General features: G+C 47.4%; 3 protein-coding genes across 6 annotated transcripts in view; 1 reads left to right on the forward strand and 2 right to left on the reverse strand.

The window, feature by feature from the left end:
* Positions 1-15: 15 nt before the first annotated feature.
* Positions 16-5,486, reverse strand: NECAP1 (NECAP endocytosis associated 1). The gene is made up of 8 exons (XM_005493135.4): positions 5,278-5,486; positions 3,796-3,896; positions 3,556-3,660; positions 3,079-3,160; positions 2,576-2,684; positions 2,297-2,483; positions 1,028-1,121; positions 16-913 (listed from the first exon to the last, which is right to left on the reverse strand). Exons 1-8 carry the CDS (start codon positions 5,373-5,375, stop codon positions 865-867), a joined length of 825 nt encoding a protein of 274 aa, XP_005493192.1. The 5' UTR covers positions 5,376-5,486; the 3' UTR covers positions 16-864.
* C3AR1 (complement C3a receptor 1) lies at positions 5,443-17,158 on the forward strand. Its single transcript, XM_005493134.4, is given in 2 exon segments — positions 5,443-8,359; positions 14,200-17,158. A coding segment is annotated over 1 exon segment (1,104 nt). The 5' UTR covers positions 5,443-8,359; positions 14,200-14,206; the 3' UTR covers positions 15,311-17,158.
* FOXJ2 (forkhead box J2) overlaps positions 16,715-20,277 on the reverse strand; it is a 31,162-nt gene continuing 27,599 nt past the window's right edge. For all 4 annotated transcript variants that reach the window (XM_074534950.1, XM_074534952.1, XM_005493137.4 and 1 more), the window contains 2 exons: positions 19,905-20,003; positions 16,715-19,329 (listed from right to left, as the gene is read on the reverse strand). In XM_074534950.1, coding sequence (XP_074391051.1) covers positions 19,241-19,329; positions 19,905-20,003 — 188 coding nt within the window. In that variant the 3' untranslated portion in view covers positions 16,715-19,240. The remainder of the gene's footprint in view (positions 19,330-19,904; positions 20,004-20,277) is intronic.

A 20,277-nucleotide genomic window follows, 5' to 3' on the forward strand; every position in this document is an offset into this window, starting at 1 on the left:
CTGGTGGGAATCACCTGGTTGTCATCTAGTGCAAGTAACTACCAAATTGTAAAAACAAGCTTTTTTTTTTTTTCCTTAAAGCTACTTCCAGTTAAAACATCTCAGTGACAGTGAGGCCTTTGCCAGGGGAGAAAGGAGTTAAAACAAGAGAAGTTCCTCCAGTGAACCTTCAATCGAAAGCAGGAGCCTCAAGGGGACAGGGTGCCCACCTGGAACTACAGTGCAACAGCAGCAGCCTACTCAAGGACTTGCATGGCTCCTCCCACAGGAGCAAAGGGACATGCAGCACTACCAAGAATTGCACCAAAGATGGAAGAGCAGTGTGTGCATGGGGAGAGTCACTCCTCACCACAGATGTCATTCATCCAAGAGGGTTTTGTGTTGAGAAAAGACCTATCTCCTCAGAGGTTCCATTTAGCAAGTGTAGCCAAATGCAGCTGTCCTCAGCACCGCATGCTGCAGTCACTACTGAAAGCAGCCACAAAAAGCAACAGCCTGGCCAGAGAAAATGTGAAGGAACAAGGAACCCAGAGGCACCTACCCAGCCTCCCCCTGTACCCACTTTCTTCAAGATTCTTCCTTTCCCTGTATGGAAAGACAGGGAAAAAGAGCTAGGATGTACCATGTAATGGCCAAGTAGATGGAGGCAATAAGGCTACCTCTCTTCTCCTTGCCCATCTTGGGAGGAGTCTCTATGTTCTCTTTAGGTTCAGTGGGATCAAAAATACTAAGTTTAAGTGAAGGTCTGATCTAAAAATGAAGGATTGTCCCAATTTGATTGAAGACTAGAAAGGTTTGTGCCCCCTCTGATCCCATTTGGTGCCTCTAGGTCATCAATTTGTCCCATTCCACTGCTTTGATCATTCAGAACTGGACCCAGTTGGACTGCTGAGGAGCCTGATTGGGAACAGCACTGAAACAAAAAAAGGAAAATCAAATGAGCAGATGCAGTAAGACTTATTAATTCTGGTTCTTCCCACACCCATCAGGACACTACCCTTCTTGTGTTCTATTCATCACAGTTTACCTGGATGCAGTGCTGAAGTCTCCCCACAGGTCTGTGGTAGCTGATACTGGTGCCTTGGATGCAGCTGCAGGAGCATCTAAATCTAAAAGAATATCTAAGGCAAAAGAGACAGAGAGAGAGAGAAAAAAAATACATCAGCTTATCCAGAAAATCCTACAGGTATTTCAACTGTCACCTCAAACAAACTTTGGATGCAGGGCAGAAAATCTTTGAAGGGACTCCAGCTTTCCCTGCAGAAGTCAGACTTTTTGAGGGGCTTGTTATAACAGCATCTCCTTTTGCTGAATGTGCACAGCTCCAGCTGACATTGTACCTCCAGCAAGGGTACATTGTCTTCAGGAACTATTCAGTCTCCACTCTGCACACCACCTGACACATTTGTCACTTACTACCTCTCCCAGCAGACAAAAGGCTCACTCAACCCAAGCTCAGCAATCACAACAGCTGCCAAACAGGCACCACCTTAACGGCACAAACCACACACTGGGAACACATGAGCCCCACTCAGAAGTTAATGTTTACTCTCACTCAAACCCATGGACAGCACTGCTGAAGTCTCTGCCTTCACAAAGGGATCATCAGCTCTCCAGACACCTCTGCATGGTCACACTTTAAACACAGCCTCCAGAAGACTGCAGCACCTCTTTGTTACAGTAACACATGATGATTTAAATTGGAAGGGACCTCCAAAGATCATCTCATCTAGTCCCACTGCCATGCCATAAGCAGGGACATCTTGCACTAAATCAGGTTACTCAAAGTCCTGTTCAATCTGGTCTTGAACACTTCAAATGAAGGAGTATCCATTCCTTCTCTGGGCAACCTGTTCCAGGGCTTCACCACTCTCATGGTAAAAATTTCTTCTTTATATCCAATCTAAATCTACCCTCTTTCAGTTTAAGCCTCTACCCTTTGCCCTGTCACTCCAAGCCATGGTAAGAAGTCTTTCTCCATCTTTCTTACAAGCTCTCTTTACACAGTGAAACATCTCCCCAGAGCCGTGTCCTCTCCAGGCTAAACAACTCCAACCCTCTCAGTCTTTCTTCACAGGAGAGTTGGTCCAGCCTTCTGACCATTCCCATGGCCTTCCTCTGGACCCAGTACAGGTCCACATTCTTCTTGCACTGGGGACACTGGAGCTGCCAAAGAGACCAAAATCCTTGGGACACACCATGTCTCAGAGGGCACAGCTGGCACTAGGTTGAACACAGTTTACTGAAGCAGCACCTGCTGGTGTGTTACACCAGCAGGCTCAGTGCTAAGGTTTACCTGCACTGCTTGCATTACTGGATTTCTGCACAGGTGGTGGTGTGACATGGTTGGCAATGGCTGTGGAGGAAGGGGGAGGTATAGGAGGGACTGCAATTTTGCCTCCTGGTGGGGGTGGCAGCAGGCTTAGGCCCCCTGATCCAGACACACGGGGCTTGGCTGCTCCTCCTTTCTTTGATGTCATGTTCTGCATTAAAAAAAAAAAAAAAAAAGGAAGTGTAAAGAAGAGTCTCCATTGGCACATCCAGACAAAGAAGCAGGAGTAACTGGTCTGCTTACCCCAATGTTTAGTTTGATGGTCTGCCCTTCCTTAAACCCTAAGTCTAATTTGGGACGTGTGTCAGCTTCCTGGGACTCCTTGGAGATTTCAGTCTCTTGCTTCACCCACCTAAAAAGAAGAGGTTAAAACATGAGACCCTGTGGCAAAAAGGTTTTAGAAAAATATGTGGTTTCTCTCTCCATCCCACCTAACTACTTTGCCTTGTCAAACCACCTACCTCCCTACTCCTGGTGTCACACAGCACAAAGCTGGGACCAGCACAAACCCATGAAGCTGTTTAACACTGCACCTGGAGCATCACAGGACCTAAGCTTAAGACTTACAGATCTGACCTGCAGGGGCTGTCAGCTTGCATGACCGCCTGCAGCACACACAAGTGTCCCTTGCCAGAGCAGGGCTTCAGGGCCACCCCAAGGAAACCTGTGCTAAATGAACATGCACCACCACCCACCATGTTCTACAGGCCAGAGGAAAAATAGCATTCCAGAAAAGCAAAACTCACTTGAAGTGATCCTGCAAAGAGACGTTGAAGTCAAAAGCATCACCCCGATCTGTGAAGCCAATGCCTATAAAAGCACTTCGTCCTAGCAAGGAGACAGGAGGAGTCACTGGAGGTGCCCTGCAACTGGGCCACAAATCCCTCTGCTTGTCCTAAACCCCTCTGTGCTAACTCTCTCTGACACACCTGCAGATAGATGGAAGCCAGCAGCTCACAGCAGTTCATTGTCCCCAGCCTTCAGGATGCTCCCTTCCTCCTACAGGCCATGCTTGGAAACCAAATGTTCCTTCCCAGCCCAGCCCCTGGGCTCTGTGCAATGTAGAGAACCTCCTCTGCTTACCCTGTCCTCAGACCCCTCCAGGAACACCACCTGGCCTTTCCAGCATTCCCAACACCATTTTCATCCTCCTGGCACACTCCCAGCTCCACCTGGGTCTCCTCCACCCCTAGCACTTGGCACTTACATTGGCCCCAACTCACCAGTCCCATCCTGAATTCGAATGACAAAGTAGCGGCTGGAATCTGCCACAGTCTCCACTGCAATGCCAGGGTATTGATCTATAGGAGCCTGGGCAAAAAGTTCTCCTGCAGACAAAGAATCAGGTGTTAAGAAAAGCAACCCCTTCCTAAAGTGTGGCCAGGGCTGCCATGCACAGCTCTGGGCAGGCTTGGGGGCAACAATCCCAGTCACAGCCTTGGGGGGCACAGCTTTTCCCTTACCTGAAACCTTATCCTCCAGTTTTATGTAAGCAGTTTTGCCTTTGGAGGTGACACGAAGCCGCCCTGTCCAGTCGGGATGGTCCAGTTTCCAGTCAGACGCCCTGAAAGGAAGAGCAGCTGAGCACTGACCACAGTCACCCTCCCCAGTTCTGCCCAGCCACCTCAGCAGAAGTCTCTGCCCCCAATCCCTGAAGCCCTGCAGCTGCCTCATGCCATTTCCCTCCCCAAAAAACACATGGGGTCTCGGCACTTCCCTCCCCAAAAAACACATGGGCTCTCGGCTCCTCTCTTGCTGCTGCCAGCTGACACATCTGGCATCTCTGGGCAAAGGGAAAGAGACACAGTCCAGAGAGCATCAACTCCTCATCCTTATAAGTTTGCAAAAAAGGGGAGACAGAAGCACAGAAACTCACTTGAACAGGAAATCCACAAAAGCGACTTGTGAGCATTGGGAAGACCCCAAAAATTAATTCATAACATGCTGAAAAGACACTCCATTATTCTACCCTGTGGTTGTAAAATAACACTGAGTACTTCATAGCCTAGAGGCAGCTGACTTACACCAGGCAAAACACACACACACAGACATTTTGACTGACCATCATACTCTGCCACAGGCTCTTGTGAAGGAGAAAAAAAAAAAAAAAAAAAAAAAAGGAAAGTGAGAAAAAACCCAACCTACAGCATCACAGAATATTGTGAGTTGGAAGGGACCCAAGAGGATCACTGAATCCAGCTCCTGGCTCTGCACAGGACACCCGAAAAATGACACCATGCGCCTGAGAGCATTGTCCAAACGCTTCCTGAACTCTGGCAGCCTTGGTGCTGTAAAATCTACCGGATTTTATAACTGGAAATAAACATCCTTGGCCAGGCACAACATCCGCCTACAGTCTGTCAGGTTCAGGGAGTTCACAAACCCGCTCCTCCAGCAGGCCTGTGGGCACATCTTACAAACTCACACTCTGCTGCTTCTGCCTGACCAGAGAAGGCATTTCTAACTGCTGGTTCTGCAGCCTCTTCTTAAAAATCACCCCGAATTACTCCTGCTTTCCTCCCAGCCACTGCTAGAGCCACCAGGCCAAATCCAACGTGCCGTTACAGCACATCAGTCCCATCCCAGGGATCCCGGGAGCAAACCGGGAGCAGCCGTGAGCTCTGCCGGGAACAGCAGGCTGCCCCTCGCCTCCTGCCGCTGATGAACAGAGCAGCCCCTGCTCCCGCACAGCGCGGTGCGGAAGCTCCCCTGCCTTCAGGCGCTCACCACCTGCCACAAGCGGCAATTCCAGCCGGCGGCTCCTCCGGAGCTCGGCAGGAGGGGGCTCAGGGGACGGCCAGACCCGCTCGCGGCCACAGGACGCGGCTTTCCCAAGGGACGAGGCCGGGCCACGGGCACAGTCCAGCCCCCGGCCGCCCTGCGGGCAGGGCCCGAGGCAAGCCGGGCCGCGCCGGGGCGATCGCGGGCGCCGCACGCTCCCTCACCTGTAGCCGCGGTTGGAGGTGCGCGGCGGGATGCGGTAGACGTTGACATCGGGCTTCACGCAGAGAACGGACTCGTACTCCAGCTCGGACGCCGCCATGTCGGCCGCGGAGCCCGGCGAGGAGCGAGCGGCGGGAGCCTAGTGACCAGCGGCGCTGCCCACCGCCATCTTTGATGAGGGCAGACACCGCCTGGGGGCGCCGGCGCGGCCGCGCCAGACGCGGGCCACGTCGGTGAAGCGGATGGAGCCATCTTGGGTGCTGGCAGGGGGGCGAGAGGGCGCCATCTTGGAGCCGCCCCTGACACAGCAGCGGCGGCCGGCGCCATCTTGGGGCCTGGCAGGTGCCGCGGCGGGGCTGGCGCGGCCATGTTTGTTTGGGGCGCCATGCCCTGGAGTGCCGGGCAGCGGGAAGGAAGGGCCGGGCGGGGTGGCGGGGGTAGCGCGGCTGGTTGTGCCGCCACACGGTATCGACCTGCTCGTCTGCATCCCCCGGGGCTGCTCCTTGCCGCTCTGAGGGATTCAGTGCCAATGTTCTTTCTGTGCTGCGGGGATTAGGTGGCTTTTTGGTAAAAGAGCAAGCCAAAATGGAAATGCGGCGCAGAGCACGACAGGGTTTGCTGCTGGAAGTGATGGAAATGGCAGCTGCGCAAAGCTTAGTTTCAGGAGTGGGTCTTCCCCCAAAAAGGGTGTAGATACTAGTTTATTTGTCAATAATGATGAGGCTGGCAGCATTTAAACCGCTCTTTTAATGGTGGCTTCTCAGAGGAGACTGGTATTGAAATTTAGCGCTGTGCAGCATCCCGTGACTAAGTCTCAAAAAGTACCAGTGTTTACTCTGAAAAGTGGAAGAAAAGGCATAAGAGAAGTTTAAAAATTACATAAAGCCATGTCTGAGCATTCCATGTCAAGCATTGGAACGGGCTGCCTAGGGGGATGGTGGAGTCATCATCCCTGGAGGTGTTGAGGCAAAAATAACCACTGAAACATCACTAGGTTTGAGGTTTTGGTTTGATTTTTTGTTTGTTTTGGTTCGCTTTTTTGGGTTTTGTTTGGGTTTTTGTGCTTTTGGGGGCTTTTTGTTGGTTTTGTTGGTTTTTTCTTTTTGTTTTGGGTTTTTTGTTTGGGGTTTTGGGGTTTTTTGTTTGGTTTTGGGGGTGTGTGTTTGTTTTTATTTTGGAGGGTTGTTTTGTTTGTTTATTTGCTTATTTTCCCAGTAGGGAAATAGCATTAGTTAATGCAGACAGAGCCATTCCCAGTCATGGCTGTCTAGTCACTATTCTTTATGTTTTTTCTTGTTCTAGAACTTCTTAAGATCAAGGACCAGTACAGCATTCAGAAATCAAGAAGAAACTTACATTTACCTTTTGGATAGAGTTGCTCATTGACTTAATTTTTCATTAGAACTTCCTGCCGTGACTGCTAAATTTTTTCATTGAGCACTAATAACTTACTGGGAGTACACATCTCCGTGTGCATAGTTAGGGCTGCTTTTCCAAGTTCAGTGATTCACAATTAGCAGCATTAAGTTTCACCTCCCTCTTCACAGTGCTGTCATTCAGCGTGCCACAGCCCTCCTACGGTCCCTCCAGGAGGAGAGCGTCTTGGATGAGGGAGTGGCAAAGGGCCAACTATTATAAGGCATGTGAGCAAAGACTCACAAGCAGCACCAGAATGCCAGGAATACATCTCCCATTCAATTCCATTGAGCAGAGAACATAACATTCTTCAGCTTGGTTCAAACAAGCATCTCTGGACCAAAAAATATACAAAGCATTGCCAATAACCACCAAAGTTTAATTTTTTATTTATTTATTACTTTTTTTTTTTAAGGATTCATCAGAGAGGTTGAAATCTTGAAACAGAACATTTAACCTGGAGGACAGAACTGGTTAAGGACCTTCCAGCAAGGCAGGGCTTGACTGGCAGGTCCCATGGTGGTGACCCTGCTCTGTGTCCCTCAGCCAAGAGGAGCCCATAGCAGTAAGCTCCCATCAGCACTGCCTGTCTGCGCCCGAGGAGTCCCCCTGGCAGGATGGCAGCCGAGAATGAGATGAAGCTACAGGAATTTTCCTGGCAGGCTGCTGACAGCCTGTCTGTCTATCTTTGTGGGTACAGCTCAGCCTTGGCCTGTCTTCCTTTCTCTGATTTTGTGTTGGAGGCAGCATCTGTGTCTTTCACAGACACGCTCAGGAGCAGAAGTCTGCTCTGTCACAGTTCATTTTCCAGACCAAAACCAAAATACTGAGGCTGATTCTTGTATGTCTGGGCTTTTTCATTTCTGTTAAGCAGTCTTGATTTCCCAAATTGTGAAGGGCGAGGGGAAACCCCCTTGTTAAACATTTAGAAATGCCTTGCCCTGGAAGTCTTCCATTTTTATTGTCTTGCCACATTTTGTGCAAATCACCATTTAAGTTAAGTTTCTAACTCTTTGTCAAGTTCCTTTTTAAAAAATAGACTTTTAATACCCTAAAAAGTAAAAGGCAGGATAAAATCCTTTTGTCATGACTAGTCATGGTTTGATGAGTACAGTGCTCTGTATTTGATGAAGCGAACTGTCTCAAGCTGGGACAGAGGCTGATCTGGATTGGGAAGAATCCTAGAAATGAGATTAGCTAGGTGAACGTGCTGACCTGTAAGATATAGAAGTGGCTACAAGACAATAACAGATCAGACATTTCACAGCAACATGGCAGGGTTTGGACTTAGAATTACTTCCAGCAAAGGTCACACTGTGTCAACAGGTGATGTCATTCAGTTGTCTTTACTATATTACTGAATATAGTAAAGTATATGTTTGTGATTATAAATCTATTAATATTTATTTTGAGCACTATTTGTTTTGACAGTTTTGAGAAACTTCCTGTGGTTTGACTGTTTATTTTATGAGCAGATGATATCCAGATCTCAAAATTACATTCAAATGAGTCATTTTATCAGGGTGAAAGAACACACTTGGCACATACAGGATGCATGCAGGAAAAAAAATGCAGTTCCTAAAATGTCATGTGAGAGTTTCTTCAGTCACTTCAGAGACAGGACTGATGGTACTTGCTCCAACACACTGAAATAACTGCTTCACTCAGGTAGGTATCATAAACTGGAGAATTTTGCTTTCCTTATCTACTTGCCATTTATTATTCTTTACTTTACTCCTGAAAACCGCTCTCCCTCCTCCAGTTCCCTTTCCATTTTCAAACCACATTGCAGCCCTTTTAGCACTCTGCAAAATATAGTGTGGGCAGTATCTTCTAATTGATTCATCAGTTTACTTTGGAGTAGGATTTGCATTACTATTTTCAGCATTCCTTGTTTCCCTGTCTTCTTCATACCATTTTCTGTAGCTGTCTGGGGAGGCAGCAGGGTTCAACTCTTGCGGTGCTGTTCGCCAGTTGTCCCTCTAAAAGTTGCTTCTACATGGACCAGCGAGACCACAGGAAATGAAACAAACTTGGGAGAATTTTAAATTAAGCCTCCAGCTTTAAGTTAAGCCTTCCAGTAATGTTTTTCATAGCTTTCCTTGCAGATCGCCCTCACTTACAAGTCTCTTAGCAGATATTACCAAAATCTGATAAATGACGATGTTTGTTACAATTTTTTATCTCATTTTCTTCTTAGTGAAGCAGTTTGAACACTGATGCATCACTCCACTTTCAGACTGCATGTTGTGCAAGAGTGAGATTGATGATTTGATTTTTTTTTAAATAATATTCATATTTAGTCCTGCATACAACAATCTCTGGCTGGTATTTAAGTACTGGCATAATAGGTTAAAAAAGGGCCAGTTGTCTTATTTATGTCTTCTCAGTTGCTTCTGCAGGCTGTATTTACCTCTTCCCTATTCAGTTTCCTTGCATTTTGGTAACACTTTTTGGGACCTTTCAGTAATACAACTGACTTCATCAATTCAGCAAGGGTTTAGTTAACAGGAATTTTATAGACAATTCTATTAATGCCTAAAGTATGAAGATCAAGGGTTTTTTTTTCCTCAATTCTATCTTAGCTTTGCTGGTTTTCTTCTCCTCTCTAGATTTACTAAGTCCAGGATAACTGAGCAATTAACATTTTTCCTCTACTATGGTCATAGTTTAAAATGTCGCTTAAGTATGCTGTAGGTCAGCCTCCTTGTCTTGCAGTAAGACAGCTCATATCCAAAATGGCTGAAGAACAGTACTCTGTATTTTCATTTCTACAAGTAAATATCTGTCCTTCTTAAAGATTCATTTCTTGTCTTTCATAGAATCTTAAACCATTAATGTCTTGCCTTTCTCCTGGTCAAGAAAAGCTTTCCAAGGAACCAGCAGACAGCTTGGAACACATGTGTAAGAAAAGGAAGTGGTCACTGGCACTTCCCTAAAATACCACTTAGCCAACAGAATTTATGTCATGTCTGTTCTATTTGTAATGTTCAGAAAGTGAAGCAGGGTTATTTCAGAAACATAGACATTGTTTTCTTAACTGAAATGTACTTCACCAGTTATGCCAGAAGAAATTGCTCATTTTAAAGGAAAGAGGAACTAAAAATGCTGATTTGCCTTTCTGAAGCAGGAAGTCAACCAGGAAACATACCTGGGGACAGCATGGCCATCTGAATAGAGAGCTCCGCTTTGGAGACTAAGGAGAACCAGATGGAAATCAAAGGGATGATAGAGACAGGAGAACATAACTGTATAGAGCCCCCTGTTTAAATAGCAAGCTTACTTACAGGTTTAGCCACTATGAAAATGATGACAGTGTACAACAGGTATACTAGTAACAAATTTGTGTAGGCCAAGGCCTTTGTATCCTGACAGCTCTGTACTGTCACCTGACTCAGGGATGCTTCAGTAAAGGTTAGGAGAAGAATCTGGGGAGGAGGATCACAGAATCACTAGGTTGGAAGAGATCTTCAAGATCAAGTCCAACCCATGCCCTAACACCTCAACTCAACCATGGCATCAAGTGCCATATACAGTCTTTTTTAAACACATCCAGGGATGGTGACTCCACCACCTCCCTGGGCAGACCATTCCAGAACTTTATCACTCTTTCCATAAAAAAACCTTTTCCTAATATCCAACCTGTATTTCCCTTGACACTGCTTAAGCCTGTGTCCTCTCGTTGTGTCAGTCGCTGCCTGGTGAAAGAAACCAACCCCACCTGACTACAGCCACCTTTCAGAAGTTGTAGGGAGTGATAAGGTCACCCCTGAGTCTCCTTTTCTCCAGGCTAAACACCCCCAGCTCCCTCAGTTGTTCCTCACAGGACTTGTATTCCAAGCCCCTCACCAGCCTTGTTGCCCTCCTCTGGACACACTCAAGCGTCTCAATGTCCTTCCCAAACTGAGAGGCCCAGAACTGGACACAGCACTCAAGCTGTGGCCTCACCAGTGCCAAGTACAGGGGAATGTCTGGTTTTCGGCTGTTTGAAGGGCCTGGAAAGGCCCGGAGTGGCCTTGGGGCAGCCCGTGTATCAAAGGACGAGAAGAGGCTTCAGTTCTTCTTTCGGTCTTTATGTTTATTAAATGTTTATCTAAAAGATTTTCTTTCGGCCCAACAGAGGTCTGCTCAGCAGCCAGCCATGAGCACACTCTGTCTGCCCTCCGGACAGTCACCTATCTTTATACCCATAGTTACGTGTACAATATTTATCATTTTTCCCCAATCCTTTTTATTCTTATTGTCCGGTGCACTTTCAGTAATGACCAATCCCAAAGTGCCACCATCACCACAGAAGATGGAGGAGAAGAAGAAGAAGAAGAAGGACAGGACACGCCCCAATTCCTCCATCTTACTTCTCTAAACCCCCCTGTACAGAAATCCTAAACCCTGTGTCTCACCCTCTAATTAACTAATCCCTTCACCATTCACCCCGGTGAAGTCCTCCTATCCTCATACAAGTGTCGTCTCCCGTGTAGGATCAAAGTCCAGCCACCAGACACTTCTGGCAACATTCCAGGACTCCCGAGCCCCCCAAGGGTGGTCTCGGTGACTCGGCACCTCAGTCCTGAGGTGCTGAGATCCCACAGGGGAAGAATGACCTTCCTTTTTATTCCTAACTTCCTTTAAAACCTCATTGCCCATCCAGGCTGGACATTTGCCTTGTTGACTCATCTTTTACCACACAGGGGCAAAAAGATGTCTGTTGCTGTGCCCTCAAGATCTCTGTTTTGAAGCCGGCCCACCTTTCCAGAACTCTTTTGTTTTTAAGGGCTGCTTCCCAAGGAACTCTTAATAAATCTCCTAAATAGGCCAAAGTCTGCCCTCTGGAAGTCCAATGCAAGAGTCTTATAGATGTTCCTCCTCATTTCACCAAATATGGAGAGCTCTATAATTTCATGATCACTATCCCCCAAGCAGCCTCCAACCACCACATCTCCCACCAGCCCATCTCTATTTGCAAACAACAGGTCTAACATAGCCCCTCTCCTGGTGGGCTCACTCAGCAGCTGCCACACAAAGTTTTCCTCCACACACTCTAAGAATTTCCTGAACTGCCTCTTTTCTGCTGTGTTAAGTTCCCAGCAGATGTCTGGTAGGTTAAAGTCACCTACAAGAACAAGGGCCAGTGATCCTGAAACATTCTCCAGCCGCTTATAGAATAAGTTGTCCACTTCTTCTTCCTGGCTGGATGGACAATAACAGACTCCCAGTAGGATGCCAGCCTTGTTGGTCTTCCCCCTAATTCTCACCCATAGGGACTCAACTTCATTGTCACTAGTTTCAATACCCATGGCATCAAAAGCCTCCCTAAGATAAAGGGCTGGCCCTCCACCTCTTCTCCCTTTCCCATCTCTCCTGAAGAGCTTGTAGCCATCCAGTGCAGTGCCCTAGCCATGTGAGTCATCCCACCATGTTTCTATGATGGCAATTACATCACAGCTTTGCTGCTGCACCATGGCCTCCAGCTCTTTTTGTTTGTTACCCCTGTAGTGTGCACCTCAGCTGGGCTGCTGATTTTGCTCCTAACTCAGGCTTACCACCCTTGGGCCTGCTTCCAGAGAGCCCAGCTGCATCCCCTTCCCCCTTCAAACCTAGTTTAAAGCCCTTGCAATGAGTTCCACCAGTTCATGAGCTAAAATCCTTCTTCCCAAAACAGAGAGATGGAGCCCATCCAGTTCCAGCAGGCCAGGTGCCATAAAAGTTGCCCCATGATCAAAGAACCCAAAATTCTGCTGATGACACCAACCCTTGAACCCCTTGTTGATAGTGTGAGCTCTCCTATTCATTCCTTTCAACGTTTTTCTCTGCCACCAAAAGGACCTGTCCTCCTGCCCTATCAACAACCACTTGACCCAGTGCCCTAAAGTCTCTTTTAATTGCTCTGACATTTGTCTTTTCAATCTCATCACTGTCAGCTTGGAGTATCAGCAGTGGGTAATTGTGGTAGTGTGTTGCTAAGTTTCTTGTGTTATTCCCCCAATTTATGTATTGTTCTCCCCTATTATGTGTAAAATGGTTTCGTTCCCCCAGTTCTTCCCGCCACTGCTAGCCTGTCAGCTAAGTTGCTATAGCAACTGCTATTCATAGTTGCCGATATGTAATTGCTTCTCCCCTTGGTTTCCCTTATAAGTGAAAGTTGTTTCCTCCCTGTCCAGTCAATCACTCCCTTCCTCCTCCCAGGTTTCGAGAACCTTCTCCTCTCTAGAGATGGTAGTTGGCTGGGGCCCCAGGACACCTCCTTTACCTTTTGATTATTGGTCTCCATGGAGTGTCAGTTCTGTGAAGTTCATCCCCTCACCTTTCCTGATTGGCTCTGTCTGTACCCACCCCCTTGCTTTATAATCCTGTTTGCACCCCCTATGAAAAAAACTTTTTCCCGGATGGTTTCCCGGTGTTTGGATGCGGCATCACCGTCAATAAACCGATGTTTAACCCCCGGGAAATGGTCAGTTCCGTTCCTCTCATATACCAGCGAGGTACGCCAGTCCGCAGCCAGCACAGCCCGAGGCCATCAGGCTCCGAAGGGTGCTGGCCAGGAATTGCAGAGGAGCGTCAGCCTTTCGCCCTCAGCTAGTCAGACTCTAAACTTCGGGCCACATACGATCCTTTCTGCAGGTAATAATGAGAGGGCCAAATCAGCCCAGGAAGTCTCTCAGTAATGTGCCATACCCATGCGCTAGGAAGGCAGCAGATCTCCCTGAGGGATGCGTCTGGCCAGCACAGGGGGCTCTCTGTTCCCCTCAGAAGGGAGTCACCCACTACAACTACCCTTCTTTTCTTTTTGATGTTAGAGGTGGTGATCACTCACAGATGACGTGCAATGGGAAGGCTCACTGGGCAGATAATTTTCTTCTACATCCTCTGGCTGACCCTCTAGATCCAGGGCCTCATATTGATTCTGAAGTGGCACCTGCCTAAGGGATAGGGGTTGGGAGGAATTTTTATTATTACCTCTCCAAGTAGGAGCCCATTTCCACTCCCCTTCATCCACCAGGTGTCCTCCTGTCACCTGACAGTGGGAGGCATGGGAGTCCTCTGACTCCCGGTGGGCCTCCCTCAAGGATGGAACGCCGGAACTCCTCCAATCCATTTCCCTTTCATTTTCCCTAATACTCCTTATCCTTTCTACTTCCTCCCTAAGCTCGGCCACCAGCGAAAGGAGGTCGTTCACCTATTTACACTGCAGGCAGGCTTCTTTTGCAGCGGCCTCTGGAGCCACTGATAGGCTCAAACACTCCACAAAAAACAAAACAAAACCTAACCAACCAACCAACAAAAACAAAACAAGCAACAAACTAAAAACCGCACTAGCAGGAGGAAGCCTGCGACCCTGCCTGCACGAACGGCCGTGCCATGCCCCCGTTGGCCCGCTCCCGTTCTCCGCGCTCCCCAGAACCCTCTTTTAATCTCCCCTCCGCTCGCCGGAGCAAAGCCCCGCCCTGCGCTGGCGTGGCTAACGAGAACCAAGGATGTGAATTGCTACTAATTTCCCTTCTGTTTTACAGCTGCAGAATGCCTCAAGCCCTGGGCAATAGCAGTTCACAGGAACAGGCTGCTGTGTATTATGCATCAGAATCAATTGTCTCCATTGCTGTCTTCACCATCGTTTTCATCATAGGTATCCCAGGCAATGGGTTGGTGATCTGGGTAGCTGGTCTGAAAATGAAAAGGTCTGTGAACACTGTCTGGTTCCTAAACCTTGCTGTGGCTGACATCATGTGCTGCTTGTCCTTGCCATTTTTCAGTGTTCACCTGGCCCTTCATGAACACTGGCCCTATGGCTGGTTCCTCTGCAAAGTCATTCCATCAGTCATAATCTTCACCATGTTTGCTAGTGTCTTCCTACTCGTGGCCATCAGCATTGATCGGTGCCTCCTGGTGATGAAACCTGTCTGGTGTCAGAACCACCGAACAGTGAAATTTATATCGCTCATATGCAGTGGCATTTGGATGCTGGCCTTCATTTTCTGCTGCCCTGTCTTCTACTACCGTGAGACAAGCACTTACGAAGGCAAAACAGAGTGTGGGTACAATTCTGGAGTTGATGATTACATAGATGATCCTGTAAATGTATCTGTAAATGAGTTATGGGACTACTCAACCTACAATGGTAGTGACTTGTGGGGAGACATCAATGAAGGCAATGATTCTGTACCCCATGCCTCAGCAGTAATAAACATCATTAGGGCTGTGTTTGGCTTTTTGCTGCCCTTTGGCATAATGGCAGTTTGCTACGCCCTCATTGTTTTCAGAACACACGCAAACCAGTTTCACAAGTCACGCAACAGGACACTGCGAACAATTGTGTGTGTGGTAGCTGCATTCTTCATTTGCTGGGCTCCATACCATGTAGTTGGGATGCTCTCCGTTGTCCCTGGCCTTTGAACAAGGCTGATGGAGTCACTGATCCTGTGGGACCACCTCTCTACAGCCCTTGCATATGCCAACAGCTGCATCAACCCCCTGCTTTATGTTTTTGTGGGACAGGACTTCAGGGCAAAGGTGCGGCAATCGGTGCAAAGAATCTTGGAAAGTGCCTTTAGTGAGGAACACACATCTTCAACCCTTCACAGAAGCCAGACTTCAGCAGACAAGAACCTGAGCAGCACCTTGTAATGCAGGACTTCCTATCACCACTGGAGAAGGAACAAGCTATAGCACTGCACATCAATCACTCTCCGCTTAGCAGGTGGTTTTGCTCCAATACGTTTGATTAATCTGCAGCTCCAACCCAGGACACTGCAAGCATTCAGCTCATGACAGATAAACAACCCCCTTTATATCCTACACTAGAGAGATGGGAAGTTGGAAGCACCAAGAGCAATAATCTGAGGGATGACTGGTGAAGCAGAAGACACAGTATTTTAACCTACACAGACTATTTTAAGAAAGCAGGTCTGGCTACAGATTTGTGGTGGGAATCATGTAGTTGAACCTCTCAGTTGAGATAAGAATGTTATTTTATTTGCATATATTTGTCTGTGTTCTACATCTCCTGTGTCTGATAAAAGTGCAGATAAAACTACCTGGGATATTGGTCCTGAGAAGGTCATCACATCACTCCTCTGACTCTACTAGGGGTCTGAGGTGTGTAGGAATATCTAGAGATTCCCTAGAGTACTACTACATTTCCTTACAGCAAGGCACTAGAACAGCACTTGCCCCAGTCAGCTGCATGGAACTGATTTTTGTGCCCTGGCAGATACCCGATCTATTTGTTTGTCCTGGCACATACATCACTGTATGGTAGTAACTGGTCAATGCACATGCTGTACCTATGTTCAGTAGCATGTGCACACTTGCTGTCTCCCCAACACTCCCTGCACAACCAGAGTCCCAAATATTCCTTTCAGGAAGCAGTTTGAGATTATCCAAATGTACCTACTGTATTCTGAGATGGCACATGAGCAGAATTTGAGCAGCTGCAGTCACTGATGACCCAGATTAGGTGACTGCTGGACTACTATCAGCCATTTGGCAAAACCCTGAAACTGAGAAGTGATAACCTCCAATCTGACCCCAAGATGGTAGAGAATGACCATGTTGTGGCTCAGTCATGTCAAGCTCTCCTTAAAAGAGAAATGTGTTTCTTATGTCCTTCCAGTGGAGAAAAAGTTTCATCCAGTCAGGCTATTTGGGGTGTTCCCAAGGTTCAATGTTTCCTGCTCCTAAAAAGCAGAAATACATTTACTAGGTACTCTACAGAAGCAGTTTAAAAATCTGCTTTTCTGTGTTAGTTCTTCCTTAAAAGAGAAAGGCCAACAAACAGTAAGACAAATAGACACTAAGCATTGGTAGAGTTTTCACTCTGCGTTTCTGGTGAGCATGAATGGAAAGATTTCCAGATCTCACCGCCCTGAGAACAGCCAGCTGGGAGAACCCTCAGCTCTTAAAATCCTAAAAAGTCTCCATCTCAAGAACATCAATTTAGCCACGTCCACACCCAAATTCTAAGGTGGGAACCAAGCCATCCTGACAGGCGCCGCTGAAAGAAAAAAATCAATACTGGCACCAAAACAGTTAAACCATAAACATTCACTTTTTCTTTTTATTAAGAAAGCATGCACAAAAATAAACTCGTGAGACCACGCCCCTCTCTCCCTGACCACTGACACAAAGCACTGGGGGCCACATTGGGCTGGAGGGGCCTGCACGACCCCTCTATGGGCCAGGCTGGCCCCCCTGCCCTGCCTGCAGGCCGCTGCCAGCGCACCCGCAGAGCTCCACACCCACCCATCGATGTCTTACCACGCACTAACAACACACATTGATTTCAGGGGCAGAGGAACGAGGCTAATTTGCACACTGACCGGCATGTATTTACATATGCAAATGAGGCACAACTTAATACGCAAATGAGGCAAATATGCAAATGAGGAGCACTTGGATACGCAGAAGGAGCCATCTTGGTTTGGTTTGCTTCCGGTGGTGTTTTCAGACTTCCACAGGGCCGGCTCTCAGTAATGTCCACTGCAAAACACTAACTGGCACCTGCCATAAGTTCTCTCATTGTCGCCGGTGCCACTTTCCACAGAAACCTATCACACATGCTTCCAAAGCTGTATCATTCCCATCCTGAGGCAGCAGAGATAACAGCTGACTCCATGTTGAAGCTGTCTGGGATTCCTCATTTCTCTTGGAAATGCTCAATGACGAACTCCCCCCCAAACTCACACTTAAACAAAACAAAAAAAATCCAAAACAAAAAAAAAAACAACAAAAAATCCCAAAAAAAGGAAAAAAAAAAAAAAGAAAAAAAGAAAAGTGCTGTTCCCCCCTTCCAATGTAATGAGACCCTGCTTCCCTGACAACAATCCAATTTCCAATTGGTTTATCCCTACAGCAAATTTAAAAAGCAGTGCTAGTTCCCCACCTTCCTGCAGTCAGAAGAGAGGTTTACTTTACTCCTGTGCTCCAGGTCTGTCAAGAAGCCATGATAGTCTATTTCCACATTTGTTCCCTTCACTGGTAAACAGGGAATAAGGGCTGGGGGGAGGCTTTATAAAATATTAAGAAGAAACAAGAGGTTTGACAGAACGGAGCCACACGAGAAAAGAAGGGGAACACAGGCCACAACTTTGGGGAGGAAGCACCTAAATGCTCACTCCCATTCCTGCATCTTTCCCACCTTCCTGATTTGCACATGCTGACAAAGCTCATCCTTCAGGATTTACACTAGGTTACATCATCTGCCCCGCTGAACTGCAAGGGGTCCAAGACACCTTCCTCCCTTTCATACTACACTCTTTGGTTGGTCAGTTCAAAACCCTGCCCTGCTTCACCCTCTCTCCCCTAATGCCCCTCTTACAAAAACTGCTTGCAGGGCCCTCTCAGTCCCTGACCAGAGGGTTCAGCCCTTGGCCAGCAGCCCCCCAGTTCAGCCCCACTCTGCCCACCACAAGCCCATTCACCAAGTGGGAACCACTGATGGAGGATGTGCACCTACACAGCCAGACTCCTGTTGCAGGCACTCTCAGCCACAGGCAAGGACAGCCTCCAAAGAAATATGAGGGGTGGAGGATCAAATAACAATTGGACAAATACTGATGAGAGAAAACTTCCAAATTTGCATATAAAAGGGAGAGCCTCACTACATATTTTGAAAAAGGGCTTGAAAGGGTGTGGGGTGAAATGAAAAGCTCTGGGGAACAGAATTTACTGAATCACATGTGACACCCCTGACTGCTTCTTTTACCTGATGGGTATGTAGGCTTCACCTAGAGACTGCAAAAGGCAGTGTAGGAAATGGGTCAGGATTCCCTCAAAACCTCTCAGTCTTCACAGATGGGACCACATTCTGAAACCCAACTTCTCTGCTGAAACACCATATCTGCTACATTCTCCTTTCTCCAAACTCAGGTCTGCCCTCCCAGCTCAGCTCAGCTCTCCCTACCTCAGGGATTACCCTCTCTTTGTACTTAGGAACACCACTTATTTTCTTTCTGTTCCTGCTGGTGCAACAAAGTTCACAGAGCTAAGATCACCCCTCCAGTGTCCCTTCAGCCCCCTGACCTTTACAACATTTACGAAACAACATAACTACAGGCTCCCAGGGTCCACTAGGCTCTCTCACTCCAGTAGCCAATACGACAGATTCACCGGCCACCTTGAAGGGAAAGAGGGATTGTTAAACGCAAAATAACGGAGGCAGAGAAAGATGCACTCGAGGATTCAGCCTTCCAAGGTCTTTTCATGGCACCAAGGACCCATCTTCCCGCCCTCCACAGGGCACTGCGCAACACGAAAGAGCCGATCCGATGCGTCTGAGGCCACCGGAGGAGGGGGAGGGCTGTGCTCAATTATTGGTAATAATAACAATAACAATAATAATAATAAACAAAAGAAGAAAAGAAGATAAAACAGGACGCAAGGAAGGATTATCTTCGGCAGCATCTTGCGGTGGCTTCTCTGGCGGAGATAGAGAATATATATCTATATACAGGCAAGGCAGGGAGGCTGGGGAGGGTGGTGCTGACACCATTGACCCCATGTCCCCCTCCCCTCCCACGTCCTTCAAAAAGGACGGGCTATCAAGTCTGTAACTCGCTAGGTGATTAAGTCCCAGTCGAAATCATCGGGGATTTCCTCATTGGCGCCTGGAGGAGGCCCTGGAGGCCGAGGGACCAGATGATGAGCTGAGCCAAAAACAAGAAAAAAGAAGAAAAAGGAAAGAGGAGAGTTAGATTCTAAAACTACATGTTTCTTCACAGTGGGTCCTTGGGCAAAAGAAATCAAAAGTGATTTGGGCCTTCTCCTTTCCAACAGTCTAACAAGCAAGAACACTACAGGCATTAATCTCTGTCAGCATCTACCAGTGTCTGGGAATGTTCTGCTGTGAAATTCTCCACAGCATTTTCTACAGAAGTTACCTTTCATCCTCCTTTACTTACCTCATAGCTGACTGCTGATAGAGCACAAACTACTTCATCAACAGAGCCTCTCATGAACAGCTGTCTTTGAACAACTAACTGAGGGTAAGGCTAAGCTAGAAGACTGCTTATGTGAAGTGAAAGAAATCAGGCCTTTGAAATCCTAAATCTTCCCAGAGCTATAACACAGCCCTGAATGGAGCATCCCTTGCAGTCCATGCTCCCTCTCCACCCACAGTGCTCCACTGGATTACTAAGTGCTTTGGGAGAAATGCACCAAGGGGTTGGGAATCAGTTCTTTAATATTCATTGATGTAATTTGCCTTAACATCACCCCTTACCTGGGCGATTATATCCCGGAGAGTCCTGGGTAGAAATCTGGTACATAGGAGATGGCCCGGAGAAGAGATGGGGAGGCTGGGGCTGACCATAGGAGTTCACTGTGAAAGGAAATTAATTAAGAAAACAAAAAAAAGTGTTAATGTTCAGGTCAGAAGTCTTGGCCCTGACTGGAGGGCAGCTCAGCCACAGAGCAACTCACTCAGACCCACAGGATACTGAGGAGATGTTCAGCTGTTGAGTCCTAACTCCAAGCTATAGCTTGGTCAGGGATCTTGTTCTTGAAACCAGCAGGAGTTTCTATATTATTGTAAGAGAAGAAAATTTTCATCCAGAAACACCACAAGCTGGCTCAATATCATCCACTTAGTTCAG

Source organism: Zonotrichia albicollis, chromosome 2, assembly GCF_047830755.1.
Source record: "Zonotrichia albicollis isolate bZonAlb1 chromosome 2, bZonAlb1.hap1, whole genome shotgun sequence".
Taxonomy (NCBI): Eukaryota; Metazoa; Chordata; class Aves; order Passeriformes; family Passerellidae; genus Zonotrichia; species Zonotrichia albicollis.

Bases quoted from the DNA above. Each gene is read 5' to 3' on its own strand.
- NECAP1 (XM_005493135.4), bottom strand. From the start codon at position 5,375: ATGGCGGCGTCCGAGCTGGAGTACGAGTCCGTTCTCTGCGTGAAGCCC. The intron at 3,897-5,277 runs GTGAGGGAGCGT...TCTTCCTTTCAG, and splicing joins ACCTCCAACCGCGGCTACAG to GGCGTCTGACTGGAAACTGG. The intron at 3,161-3,555 runs GTGAGTTGGGGC...TCTCCTTGCTAG, and splicing joins TCGAATTCAGGATGGGACTG to GACGAAGTGCTTTTATAGGC.